Raw genomic sequence first — 14,908 nt, 5'->3', positions numbered from 1 at the left:
TGCAGCTTTGACTCCACCACGCAGCTTTGCCACCGCCGCAGTTCGAACCGTAGCAGCTTGCACGACCGCAGCTTCGGGGCTTTGACGGCAGTTTCGACCGTGGCCGCGAAGGAACGGCGGCTGCTGAACGCGCCGATCGAGAAAGGGCGGCAGCTGCTCACTCCCGGCCCGACCGTGCTCCGGTTCCAGCTGAACCTGCCTCTCCCTCCAGCCATCCACCTCCTGTCATTCCTGTCATCATCCCCTGTGTAAGTAAGTGTGCTTGTAGTCTGTCTTGTGTCTTGTCCCTGGGTTTAAGACTTTGGTCATGTGTTGAGGAAGGATGAAAGTGACTGGTTGAGAAGAGTGATGGAAATTAATGTAGAAGGAAGTCGACTACGGGGAAGACCGAGAAAGACTTGGCTAAAGATGGTGGAAGAAGAAATGCGGGCAAGGGAGTTAACAAGGGGAGATGCAGAAAATATGGCAAAATGGAGTAGATCGTCATGGGGACCGCAAGGCTAACCCCCGCTCGAGCAGGCAAAATGGCCTTAAAATGCATGGCCTTAAAAAATGGCCTTAAAAGAGCAATTGTTTATTATATCATAAATTTATTATGATATAATAAAATATATATATTGTATATACAGTCACGTGAAAAAGTAAGTACACCCCATGTAAAGTTTTGACTTTTTCAACATATTTCAACATACAGCCATTGATCTTCATCTATCTATAATTCCAGTAATCTCTGTGTGTATGTTTGTATGTTTGTACGTTTGTATGTTTGTATGTTTGTATGTCTGTGACCGCTGTTTCTCGACAACCACGGGTCCGATATACTTTAAACTTGCCAGGTATATTGCTGGGGACCCGAGGATGTGCCTTTTCAAGGTTTCATATTAATCGGAGAAGTAGTTACCGAGCTATGTCCAAAAAACGATTCAACCAATCAGAGAGCAGCGAGCTATCACGTGTGCCGAACGTGGCGAACAGACTCTGCCTCGGACGGCACATTTGAGAGCGTATTCATTTATTTCACGTTGGAAAACTATGTTGCCGTTAAACTATGTTTTAAAACTAATTAAAACTAATTTGCGATTCATCGTAACTGCGATTTGCGACCTTCCGGACAGTGAAGACTTCACTTCCGGCAGCCAATCACAGAACGCTTTGTTGCGTAGGCGTGGCCGATGTGAGAGCGAGCCGAGCCGAGCACGTGCGCCATTACGGTTCGTAATTCGATTTCTTCCGGAGAAAATAATAATTTCTCGATTTCTTATGCGCATTATTTCTCCCAATTCAGTCAGAGCGAAGGGCGGAAGCGAAGAGCGTTGTTTTTTTTGTTTACGGGCGTACAGGCGTACGGGCGGGGTAGAGCGTACGGGTAGCGTTTTTTTTTTTTTTGGCAAGGAACGGGCACCCACGTACGGGCATGCCCTAGTTTCAACAATATTGATAGATAAAGGTGATATAATACAACAAATATCATGAAACATTTACATTTTGTCGTCCATTGTATAATTTAAATAAACATAAATGCAAATTTCGCATGTGGAAAAAGTAAGTGCACCCTTGGCTCTAATAGGTGGTATTGCCCCCTTTGGCAGAAACAACCTCAAGTAGGTGTTTCTTATAACTGTCTACCAGTCTCTGACATCGACTGGGAGAAATTTTTGCCCACTCCTTCATGCAGAATTCTTTCAGCTGTGCGATGTTTGAGGGGTTTCTTGAATGCACAGCTCGTTTCAAATCCCCCCACAACATCTCGATGGGATTTAGATCCCGGCTTTGACTTGGCCATTCCAGAACCCTCCATTTCTTTCTTTTCGGCCATTCCTTGGTGGATTTACTGGTATGTTTCGGGTCATTGTCATGTTACAAAGTCCACCTTCGGTTGAGCTTCAACTTTCCGACAGATGGCCTCACATTATCCTCAAGCACCCTCTGATACAATGAAGAATTCATAGTGGATTCTATGATGGTGAGCTGCCCAGGCCCTGATGCAGCAAAGCTGCCCCAAACCATAATATTTCCACCACCATGCTTTACAGTTGGTATCAGGTTCTTGTGGTCAAATGCTGTCTTTGCTTTTCGACAAACATGTCTTCTGGTACTGTGGCCAAATAGCTCCACCTTTGACTCATCTGTCCAGAGCACATTGTTCCAGAAGTGGTGGTCTTGGCCGAAGTGTTCATTGGCAAACTTTAGTCTTGCCCTGATGTTCTTTCTGGACAGCAAAGGTTTCCTCCTGGCACACCTCCCATGTAGATCAAATTTGTGCAGCCTCTTTCTAATGGTAGACTCATGCAGTTCGACATCAACAGTGGCAAGAGCTACCTGTAGGTCCCGTGATGACATTCTGGGGTTCTTAGAGACTTCTTTCAGCATCTTGCGGTCTGCTCTCGGGCTGAACTTGCTGGGGCGGCCTGGCCTGAACAAGTTGGCAGTTGCTTGGAATCTTCTCCACTTGTGTCTGATCTTCCGGACAGTTGAATGATTGATTTTAAATTGTTTGGAGATCTTTTTCAATCCCTTCTGTTACGTGTTCCTCTACAATCTCCTGGTCTCGGTACACCTCCGATCCCCGAGAGGAGCCACGGCAAAAAAATGTTACTCTGTGTTAGAAATTAATAGTGAAACCACACTATCAATAGTGAAATCAATAGTGAAACTCTCTTATCTGTCTCCCTCTTCCAAATCCTGGTGGCATCTGGTCAAATCCGTTTCTGGTGTTTGTTCCCCCTCCATCCCCTCCCTTACCTCAAACGGCTACACAGCTGACTCCGCACGTGAAAAAGCTGAATGCCTCAACTCTGTGTTTGCCTCTAAATCTTGTGTCCCAAACCAATCCCTCTCTGTACCCACCATACCCAGTCGTACCCTGCTGCTCCTGGACTCCGTGCCCTTTCCTCCTGACAAGGTGGAAAAGTTTCTGTCAACCCTCGACTCTGATTCTGCAACTGGACCCGACGGCATCAGCCCACGGGTCCTAAAATCCTGCTCTGCTGCTCTATCTCACCCTCTCTCTGTTCTCTTCACCCTCTCTTTTGCTCAAGGTCAACTGCCATCTGCTTGGAAATCAGCCAACATCACCGCTTTGCACAAAAAAGGTGCAAAAACAGATCCTAGCAACAACAGACCAATCAGCCTTCTCCCAATTATCAGCAAAGTCATGGAATCCATCATTGCTTCGGATATGAAATCTTTCCTCTTCTCCAATGGCTTGATCTCTGATCATCAATTTGGTTTCAGACCAGGTCACTCTACTCTGGACATGCTGCTTCTGCTGTCTCAACAATGGATGGAGGTCCTCAATGCCAAACAGGAAATTAGAGCTGTCTCCCTCGACATATCACGTGCCTTCGACACGGTCTGGCACCCCGCTCTGCTCACCAAACTCTCCTCCTTTGGTATCCATGGAAATCTCCACGCATGGCTGGCGGACTTCCTCTCTAGTCGTCGTCAACGTGTGGCCCTGAATGGGTTTCTCTCATCTCCTCTTCCTGTTCAGGCTGGAGTTCCCCAAGGCAGTGTTCTGGGCCCCATGCTTTTTCTGGTCTTCATCAATGATCTCTCTGACTCTCTTGAAAATCCTCTCTATCTCTTTGCTGATGACTCCACTCTCTGCCGCTCCATTCCTCTTCCCTCAGATCGGCAGTCTGCAGCCTCCTCACTCTCTGAAGACTTGGACAAAATCACAGACTGGTCAAACAAGTGGACCATGTCTTTCAATCCTGACAAATCTCACACTCTTACTATGTCTCTCCGAAAATATCGACTGGACAACCCTCCCATCTACTTTCTCAACAATCCTCTCCAAGAAGTTCTGTCGCTCAAGCTTTTGGGTCTCACTATCTGCCATGATCTTTCTTGGGAAAACCACATTTCCAAGCTGGCCTCCAAAGCCAGTCGCCGACTGGGCATCCTCCGTTGTGCGAAGTCCTTCCTCGGCACACCTGAGCTCCTCACCACATACAAGGCTTTCATCCGCAGCTCAATGGAATACTGTTCTCCCCTATGGGCCGCTGCTCCTGCCTCACACCTAGCTCGGCTTCACGCTGTTGAAACCAAAGCTTTCAGAATTATTGGAATCTCCCGCGATGAAGCTATCTCTGAGGGCCTTTCACTCACTCACCGCAGGCAGGTAGGTGGCCTTTCTGTCTTCTACCGACTCCTCTCCGGCCTTGCACCCCCAGCTCTCTCTGTGCTCTGTCCCCCAAATATTCCTACAGGTCGCACAAGATCTGCCAGCAACCCTCTGATGGTTAAACTGCCGAAATCTCGGCTCTCTGCTCACCTTCACTCTTTCATTCCTCTTTTCTCCCGCCTCTGGAACAAACTCCCTCACTCCCTTCAATCCCACTCCTCCCTCCAGGTCTTTAAAACAGCTGTTCACCACCATCTCTTATCTTCCCCCATCCAAAACCTTGATCTTTTCTACCCCCGCTAATTCACCCCAGATCCACCTTGTTTGAAATTCCAACTTCTTTCCTGGAAGTCCTGGCAGTGTCCATATGTTTTATACCTCTCCCACCGCCCCCTTCCCATGCCCCCCCCCCAAAGCCCTCGCCCTCTCTCAGATCTCTCGATGTCTCCATGTTTCTCGGTCCCTGCTCTCAAATGTTGTGTTTGTGTCCTTCCCCCTCTCTCCCCATCTTGTCTACCGCTCCCGATGTTATATGTTTTATGTGTCGGTTTGTCTTTCTGTGTGATTAATGTTCGCTCTTTGACGAGCCTCGATCTTGTATACAAAAAAAAAATAAAAAAATAAAAACACCAACAGGCATTTTAAAGGCCATTTTCCCTGCAAGAGCGGGGGTTTGCCCTGCGGTCCCCATGACAATCTTCTCCATTTTGCCCTATTTTCTGCATCTCCCCTTGTTAACCCCCTTTACTTGCCTGCATTTCTTCTTCGACCATCTTTAGCCAAGTCTTTCTCGGTCTTCCCCGTCCTCTACTTCCTTCCACATTCATTTCCATCACTCTTCTCAACCAGTCACTTTCATCCTTCCTCAACACATGACCAAACCATCTCAAACTGTTTCTCTTCACAGCATCCATCACAGGCTCTATTCCCATCATCTTTCGCAATTCATCTTTGGCTTCCTCTCTCTCAACGATACTCCACACATCCACCGAACCATTCGCATTTCCACCCTTTCCAGCCTTCGTTGCTGCTCTTCGTTCATTACCCATGTCTCGCTCCCATAAATCATAACACTTCTCACACATGCAGCATACACCTTTCCCTTCAGCTTCAACGACACTCGCCTCCTCATCAGCACGCTACTCAGTTCCCGAAACTTCTTCCATGCACATCTCACTCTCGCAACCGTTGCCGAGTCTGATCCACCTTCTCCATTCAGCATGTCTCCTAGGTAACAAAATGTTTTCACACCTTCCAGCTTCACGCCGTCTCCAAGATCCAACTCAACATTTCCTCCATCTGCAGCTCCCTCAGTGAAACCACACCAATGATTATAAATGAACAAATAATATATTTAAAATCACACAAGCATAACGGTACAACAGATGGCAATTAAGAGTGCACTCTATATACCATCAATAAAGTCAGATAACTCATTGCGCTCCCAGCGAGTGAAAAGGACACTCCTCGATGTCTCTATAACCTTTTCCAAGGTGAATGTGATTCGCTCCAGCGGTCACTAGAACGATATCCAGTCGAAGCCCGAATCTCGCTCTCCAGTCGATATTTGAATCGCGTACAGTTGACAATGGTGATCGCCCCACCGAAACTGTACAACGGCGCCCTTCACAGGGGCACCTTCACCACTCACTCAGCGAACCGCAACGTAATTGGAGACGAAGCGGTCGCACACACACATCCCCGACAAACGGTAGGATGTTGGGGTGAAGATGACGCGAGGCAAAACCTTTGTAGGTGTCCGATGCGCGGGGTTCAAAATGGCCGACGGCTCTTACTTGAGCCGATGTGACTAGGCGAGGATTCGTCGAAATCTCAGCGCCCAAATCTGACCGCAGATTTTCCACTCCAGCGAAAATTCCTATTGCCAGATGTCCCTTCAAGGAACTCAAAATTCCCTCGCGACTTTCGGTAGACCAGGCTCGCTATGGAGCCTTGACGTCACATGTCTTCTCCAACTTTGCTCGCGCCGCCTCTTCCACTTCACCTCCTCATCTTCTGGTTCGGTTTCCTGTATCATTTTAAGTTAACCTTTATAACTTTAGATAGCTGTTCCTGAATAATAAACCTTTTGAGAATAATAATAGTACATAATATCAGAAATATGTCAAGTGGGTGAAAACCACAACAGCGAAAGTGACGAATCCGTAACACTTCCCAGACTCACAGGCATCTATAACCTTCTTTCTGAAGGCCTCAGAGAGCTCTTTTGATCTTGGCATGGTGACGCCGCACACTTCAAGAACAAAGAGCACACCAAACTAAATGTCTGAGGTTTAAATAAAACAGGTTCCTCCAAGATCCTCTCTGACGATGTTCTAATCATTTGCACCTGAGCTGGTGCACCTGATTCTAATTTTAGGTATTTGAAGTGGTGATAAATGTAGGGGTGTACTTACTTTTTCCACATGCTAAATTTGCATTTATGTATATTTAAATTATACAATGGACTACAAAATGTAAATGTTTCATGATATTTGTTATATTATATCACCTTTATCTCTCAATATTGTTGAAATGAAGATCAAATAGCTGTATGTTGAAATATGTTGAAAAAGTCAAAACTTTACATGGGGTGTACTTACTTTTCACGTGACTGTATATATTATATTATAGATATATTTTATATATATATATATATATATATAGTTGCAGTATCCGGAAGTTCGAAATCCCGCTCCTGAACACCAATTATGTTGCAGCCCAGGGTTCGAGTCTACGACGAGGGTTTAGCCTCCGTTCCCTCCCGAACTGACCGGACCGGACCTGAAGCTGCAGCGCACGAATAACTTCGTACTTCGGCAGGTTGCCAGCAACCAGCAACTACGAACGCCAATTGGTCAGTCGCGTGACAGCAGGGTCCAATCGTCCAGCTCCGTTTCCTGTACCATGTGACGGACCCAATCGGAAACGTACCAGTCTCCAATTGTGCTCCACTTTTGTTCCTGGATGGAAATTTAGACGGCTGAGCAACTGTTGGCACCCGCCGGGCTGATCCTAATTTCTTTACGGCCGATAACTACTCTGGGTGCGAGCAATGGCGGAACAATGGAAGAAAGGAAACTTATAACGATTTGATTTATTTACAAATATTTGCAGCGAAACTCATCAATATGAAAAAGGGACAATAGGCAGAAACTCAGCTTAATCTATGCCTTATTACGATCACTATGAATAAACAACAAGGGCGCCTTGCACACATTCATGGGGGAAGGGGAGGGGAAACGAATGTTGGGATCCTGTTAGCAAATGGTTACGATTTCACCAGGATCTTGTTGTCTCGACTGCAACAACCTAGTCTTGTCGTCACCAACGAGCATCACGCCGGCAAGATGGGCCACCCCCAGCACGAGCACGAAGAGGCAAAGGCGATCCACAGGACAAACACGAGCAGGCAAAAAACGTCGGGAACTCGGCAGAGTGAGTGCGTCGGGAATCAAGTGCCAGGACACGTGGAGAGTAAGCACGTCGTGATCTCATGCAGAAAAAGAGTACGAATCAAGCACATGTGCAGAGTGCAGAGAGTCAGATGACCACGTGCAGAGTGCAACCGGCAGGCAGAGAGGAGGTACGTGCAGAGAGAACAAAGTCCCAGGCCTTTCTATCCAGCAGAGAGCATCATGCAGGCACATGAAGAGAAGAGAAAGGGTCCGGCCAAGAGAGAGGCACGTGTGCAAGGCCTTTTTGTCAGGCCCTGGCAAGGGTGGGGCTGTTTTAAGGTGTTGTTGCACTGCTGATTGGTGGAGTTTGTCACCATGCCCCCATAAGCCCTCTCGAAGGGACTTTTACCTGGTGCTTGGATGGTGTGCCTTTGAGCCTGTGTGCATTGCCCGGCAAATTATCCCCTTATGAGTGGAGGGCCTGTCTTTCCCCTTCACAACGCATAACAACATGCTAACCCATATAAGGGAAGGGACCAAGATAATGTTCTGCTGTGAAATAGCTATTCTAAGGGACCTGTGTGGTGGTTGCTGTTACTTCTTAGCGGTTTCCCAAAACCGCAACAATATATTTAAATTAAAAAATAACTAAAGAGGAAGTGCACCAGTGGAAGCAAAGTAAATGGCTCGGGCCACTTATTTTTGCTTCATTTCTCATCATCATTTCCTTTGATGTGTGCGAGTTCAATGCACTCAGACACACTCTACTCTGTCTGCGCATGTGTCTGTGTACATTGCATCATCAAATATATCCCGACAATAAAAAAAGGCACAGGACTATTCACTTAGAACGTTTTGATTTATAGTCGAGTGTTCGTCTGTCTTTTGGGCACAAGCACAGCTTTGACATCGTCACAAACAATCTGTAGCGAGCTTTAATAGGTGTGTTAGATGTATGGTTCAGTTGACTCTTGTGGATTGTGGCCCTAAGGCAGTATTCCAAGACATTCCATAATGTATTGACTGAATGCTACATTTGGGTTGGTCCTTTTGATCCAATGAAGGGCTAACGTGTGAAGATTCCGCTTCTTGCTTTCCATGGTGGTTACCTCTATCAATGTCCTGTTTATATCATACATTGTTGTACCTGTCTACCAGCACAGATCAAAACAAGAACATCACTCAGTAGAGAGCATACCTCCGCCTGGTTGGCCACATCACTAAATGGTGAAGAATCACTTAAATTCTACTAACTGGACCAGATCTGGATCTTCACCAAAATTGAATCGATTCTTCCTCGTCACACACACACACAACCTATCAAACAAGTTTCGTCCAAATCCATCTATAACTGTTTGAGATATCCTGCTATGTATCGTTTTTGGCCCTGTCTCCCAATGGTGAAATCACTTGAAAAATTAAATAATTCTCATATCCGAATCCACATTCACAACTTCACCAAAATTTAATTGAATCGTCCGTGTCAGACACCCAACCTCTCCACTAAGTTTCGTCCAAATCCGTCCACAACTTTTTGAGATATCCTGCTATGTATCGTTGTTGGCCATGTCTCCCAATGGTGAAGAAACACTTTTAAAATTCCAGCAGCTGGATCCGAATCCTGATCTTCATCAAAATCTAATAATTTCGTCCTCGTCACATACGCTACATCTCTGCCATATTTTGTCCGAATCCGTCCACAATTTTTTGGGATATTTTGTTCACAAACGGACAAACAGACAGACAGGCGTGTAAACATAACCTCCATCCACCTTTGGTGGCGGAGGTAACTAGCCGCCACATGAAAAAAATCGTTCTTCCTTCTACGTGCTATATAACAGCCAGCCAGCTGCCTCTGGTCAATCACATATGACCACTAAACCAATAGATTAGAATCACAAACACTTTTTAATCAAAGACTAAACATATTTTGGGAATCTTATGGCAAACAAGCTATTTCCAAGACTGAAAGCCCCTTCATCGAAATTTCATCAAGAATAACTCCCGATCCAGATATGGCCGGTCTTTGCAAAGTTTTGGCAACAACTCCCTTCTTAAAAAAGAAAAAGAAAAAAAAGCAACTCATTAATAGGCCCAGAGAGATTTCATTCCGACGCAGACCAATCGCAAATTCGGCCAATTTCTCCGTTTATTGAAACAAAACCAGCCCCGATAATGTAGTTTTCACTTCGAACCCCAATTTAAATTGCAAAAACAATAAATAAATAAACTCTAGCTGTCTAGTTTCGTTGTGAACACTTATTTATACATAGCAAAGAATAGTCAGGTTCACGATGTTTTTTCGTTCAGAATTTTGGTAGATTAGCAAAACTATACATTTTTGGAATATTCAGAGCATGAGGAATCCAAAAATTAATGTTTACATTTGCGTAGACACCTTTGCGAAAATGACACTCAGGACAGTGATGAAGATAGTCAGGTTCACTATGTTAACAAATATAATTTCTTTCAAAAGTCACATTGTGACCCCAACTAGCAAGCACATTGTGACCCCCAACTAGAAAGCGCATTGTGAGCCCCAACTAGAAAGCGCATTGTGAGCCCCAACTAGCAAGTGCATTGTGACCCCCAACTAGCAAGCGCATTGTGACCCCCAACTGGCAAGCACATTGTGAACCCCAACTGGCAAGCACATTTTGACCCCCAACTGGCAAGCACATTGTGACCCCCAACTAGAAAGCACACAGTGACCCCAACTAGAAAGCACACAGTGACCCCCAACTAGGAAGCGCATTGTGAGCCCCAACTAGAAAGCGCGTTGTGACCCCAAAATAGCAAGCACATTGTGACCCCAACTAGCAAGCACATTGTGACCCCCAACTGGCAAGCACATTGTGAGCCAAAACTAGCAAGTGCAATGTGACCCCCAACTGGCAAGCACATTGTGACACCCAACTGGCAAGCACATTGTGACCCCCAACTGGCAAGCACATTGTGACCCCCAAATGGCAAGCACATTGTGACCCCCCAACGAGCAAGCAAATTGTGACCCCCAACTGGCAAGCACATTGTGAACCCCAACTGGCAAGCACATTGTGACCCCCAACTAGCAAGCACATTGTGACCCCAAACTAGCAAACACATGGTGACCCACAACGAGCAAGCACATTGTGACCCCCAACTAGCAAGCACATTGTGACCCCCAACTAGCAAGCACATTGTGACCCCCAACTAGCAAGCACATTGTGACCCCCAACTGGCAAGCACATTATGATGGAGTGATTTGTTTATTTCAAAGTACTTACCACCGCTGAACCCAGAAGTGTGAGCCAAAGGAGTGTATGGTGTGTGCTGCATTGCCAGCTGATGAAGTTTTGTCAGCTAAAAAGAGCAACAACAAAATAAAACAAAACATAAACGCATCTTCTTTACGACAAAACCTCCGAGTTCACAAAACCAGAGTCTGTTTATGTTGGGGATACGAAGAGGTGAAGTAACATTTTTGTTTGGCTCTCATTAAAATTTGCTTTTCTACTTGCCATGAATTATGGAACAAATTCACATGAAGTAAAAAAACAACATCTGAAGCAAAGCTTGATAATCATCACAGCAAAAATATTACATATTAAAATTATTTTTTGATGGGTGGAAATGCAGGATACCTTCATCATCATGTTGGTCTATAACCCCTCTGATACCCACATCAACCACTGCGACAACACCACACCCACATCAACCACTCCCACAACACCACACCCACATCAACCACTCTGACAACACCACACCCACGTCAACCCCACCTCCAACACCACACCCATATCAACATCGACCCCGACAATACCCACATTAGAATTCAAATATTGGAATAAATAATCACATTTTGTCGGAAATGTTAACAGTGGTAATACAAAGAAAATTAAACCTTTGTGGAATTCATGAAACTACTTACATCATGATTAGGAATTGCATACTGTCCTTGGATGTTGTAAGCCTAGAAATAAAAAAAGGGAAAGCAATAAAGAAAGTCACAAACCGATACATTAAACATTAAAATCACACTTTATTCCTCCATTGCCGAAGGCTTGTTGCCTTCTGAGGGTTGCAGTCCCCGATACAGTATGTTGTACATACATATGCTGCACTGTACTTGCAATGAATGAAAGGACAATAACCTTCAAAGATATCTATCAAATTGGTTTAAAATTAATTACACATAGGAAATTATCATAATAATGCAAGTAATGTTGATATCTTAGCATCATAACAACATCTGCCCAACCTGAAGGATAAGCCTTCAAACTTGTGTCCTTCCTCTAAAACCTGGTGGCGCCAAGTCGGTCTCTGGAGTACGCTCCTTCCATCCCTACCCTCTCCAAATGGCACCACAGCGGACTCCGCTCTCGAGAAGGCCGAATGCCTCAATTCTGTGCTTGCTTCCACATCTTGTGTCCCCAACTCCTCAACTCTCTGAACCCACCCTTTCCTGTCATACCAACTGCTCCTGGACTCTTGTCTTTTTGTGCCTGAGAAGACTCTTTCAACCCTCGACTCGGATTGTGCAACTGGACCGACCGGACAGCATTAGCTCACGTGTCCTAAAATCCTAAATCCTGCTGTGCTGCTCTTGCACATCCTCTCTGCCCTTTTCACCCTGCCATTTGTGCAAGGGCATCTTCCATCCGCTTGGAAATTCAGCAACATCACTGCACTACAACCAAGAAAGAGCAATCAGAGATTGTAGACCCTCGCCAGGACTTGTTTTGTGTGGTGTATTTTGTGCAGCAAATAAATATAAGGATGTACTAAATGAAAGGTTTGTTGATTGTAAATTAAAGGTTTTAATGGTCTAGTTATAAATATGTAAAGGTCAAATGGTCTGACGGTCCAAAGATTGAGAGGTCCAAAGGTCTAAAAAGGTCAGAGGAGTCTCAAGCGTGTAATTTGAGGTCGAAATGGTCAGAATTGTCTTAAGGTGTCAAAAGGGTCCTTAAAACGTCTAAAATAGTTCTAAAAAACAAAGTCCTTCCTCAGCACCCCTAAACTCCTACCACACCTTCATCTGCAGCTTGACTGAGTACTGCTCTCACCTCTGGGCTGGAACCCCTGCTGCACATGCTGCTCAGCTTTGATGCTGTGGAAAACCAAGTGGTCTGAAAGGTATTAAGTGGTCTGAAAGGTGTAAAGGTCCAAAGGGTAGAAAGGAGTCTAATGGTCTTATGGGTTCTAAAGGGTTTTTGAGTTCCAAGGGTTCTAAAGGGTGTCATGGAGTCTCTGTGGTCTACAGGGTCTTTTTTATTTTTATTTTTTTGTATACAAAGTCGAGGCTCGTGTAAGAGCAACACATAAAACACAAAAAAACATAATAAAGAGAATGGAAGACAAGAGGGGGATCATACAACAACAGCAAAGAACAGGGACAGTGGAAGATATGTGGAAAGGAGAAGGTTGGCGTGGGGTACACGGTATAAAACAAATGGATACTAATAGGACTTTCAGGAAAGAAAAACGGAATTTGACAAAGGAGGATTTGGGGTGTATTAACGGGGCTAGAAAAGATCAAGGTTTTCGGTGGGGGAAGATAAGATATGGCGGTGAACAACTGTTTTGAAGACCTGGAGGTCTCCACTTTGGACCTGGAAGACCTGGAGGTGGCTGAATCAACCCACCTGGTGTTAATTCCAAGGCACAACAGGGGCTCGAACAAAAGACCCGAAGATCTCAAGTCTAGCCACCTAAACCGTTAATCCAACACCAGTCTTATCCTCAATAATCTGTCTGGAAAATTATCTTTATCTTTTTTTCTGACGACTCCACCATCTGCCGCGACATCCCTCTTCCTTCAGAGAGGCAGGCAACAGCCCCTTTCCTCTCTTCAGACCTTGAAAAATCACTTGCTGGTTAAACACTTTGAATACGTCCTTCAATCCTGACAAATCTCACACTCACTAGTTTGCCGTCTGGCAATCCCCATATCTACTTTATTAACAATCCACTTGAAGAAGTGGTCATTCAAACCCCTGGGTCTCACTATTAGCCATGATATTTATTGGGCAAACAGCATTTGAAAGTTTGCCTCCAAAGCCAGTTGCCGACTGGGCATCCTCCATCAAACAAAGTCCTTCCTCGGCACACCTAAACTCCTACCACACCTTCATATGCAGCCTGATTGAGTACTGCTCTCACCTCTGGGCTGGAACCCCTGCTGCACATCCTGCTCAGCTTGATGCTGTGGAAACCAAGGCCTTCAAGAAAATTGGAATCTCCCACGATGAAGCTGAGTCTATGCCCACCCGCTTAGTTTCTGCAGGTCACACGCAGTCCACCACCAACCCCCTTCTTGTGAAACCTTCCCAATTCCAATTTTTCCTTCATGAGTGTTTGCTTCTGAATCCACATTGTCCAGTCCCTGAATTCTTCTGTACCGCCCATCCCTTGTTGTCTGTCTCCCTGTATGTTGTCCCACGGCCCTGCATCTCCCCCCCCCCCCCCCCCTTTCTCTTTCTGCTGTTCCTTTTGTTCTGTCGCATCCTGCATCTGGTCGTTCCATGTTCTACTTCTTTCACGAGCCTTGACTGCATTAAAAAAAAAAAAAATTAAACAAAATAAAGAAAAATCAGATAGTCACTTCAAAAAAGCCAAACATCTAAGGAAACAAATCATGGCCATTTTAAAACAAGCAAAGAAGAAAGATAAATAAACGAAAACATTTTATAATTATCCGATTCAAACAAAACAATCTCCCGTACCTGTCCACCAGCAAAGATAACTGGAGCAACTGGAGTCTGCTTGGGGCGGTAGGGGATTGTAGCACCCTTTGGTGGGGACTGGACAGAAAGAAAGAAAACTATTGACGAGTATTCAAAATAAATAAATAAAATCAATACTTCATGGTGTTGATGCAACAAGACAGTGAAACGAGAATGACCGCACTGTGGTTACACCCTAATAATACCGAAGGGCTTGATTAAACCTCACTAATAATGTTTATTTGACATGTGGTTACATTTTTCAGGGTCCTTCATCATTAGTAACACTCGACTTTTTAGTAACACTGTGATTAATCAAACAAAGCCAATGGAAATTTAAGTGCGCAACTGAAACAGTCTTATACAAATCTAGGAAAATGCAACAAACGAAGGCTGTGTATAATCAGCAGAGGCCTGCAGGCGTAATTCTCAGGCCCACCAGAGAACCAAGATGGCGGCCATATTATTTTGTCTGGGGGCTTTTGGTGGGTGGAGTCAAGTGACAAATGTGGGTGGAGTCCGTCAGCTGTCCGACCAATGGGCACACATTAAAAAAAGTCGACCCCCCTCCCCCAACCCCCCAACAAGAAACACAAACTACAGCAACAATCACAAGTGGACCTGCGACACGTTGCAGGTAACAATTCCGTTTCTGGGAGCTTGACTGACCCTAA

The 14,908-nt window shown here is 45.1% G+C and overlaps 1 protein-coding gene across 10 annotated transcripts in view; it reads right to left on the bottom strand.

Moving 5' to 3' along the window:
• LOC137434585 (poly(rC)-binding protein 3) overlaps nucleotides 1-14,908 on the bottom strand; it is a 226,208-nt gene that overhangs the window by 126,003 nt on the left and 85,297 nt on the right. For all 10 annotated transcript variants that reach the window (XM_068127764.2, XM_068127760.1, XM_068127762.1 and 7 more), the window contains 3 exons: nucleotides 14,235-14,312; nucleotides 11,438-11,479; nucleotides 10,794-10,869 (listed from right to left, as the gene is read on the bottom strand). In XM_068127764.2, coding sequence (XP_067983865.1) covers nucleotides 10,794-10,869; nucleotides 11,438-11,479; nucleotides 14,235-14,312 — 196 coding nt within the window. The remainder of the gene's footprint in view (nucleotides 1-10,793; nucleotides 10,870-11,437; nucleotides 11,480-14,234; nucleotides 14,313-14,908) is intronic.

Source organism: Myxine glutinosa, chromosome 10, assembly GCF_964187855.1.
Source record: "Myxine glutinosa chromosome 10, kmMyxGlut1.1, whole genome shotgun sequence".
Lineage (NCBI taxonomy): Eukaryota > Metazoa > Chordata > Myxini > Myxiniformes > Myxinidae > Myxine > Myxine glutinosa.
The sequence above is the reverse complement of the archived record's forward strand: the minus strand, read 5'-3'. Positions and strand labels throughout refer to the sequence as shown.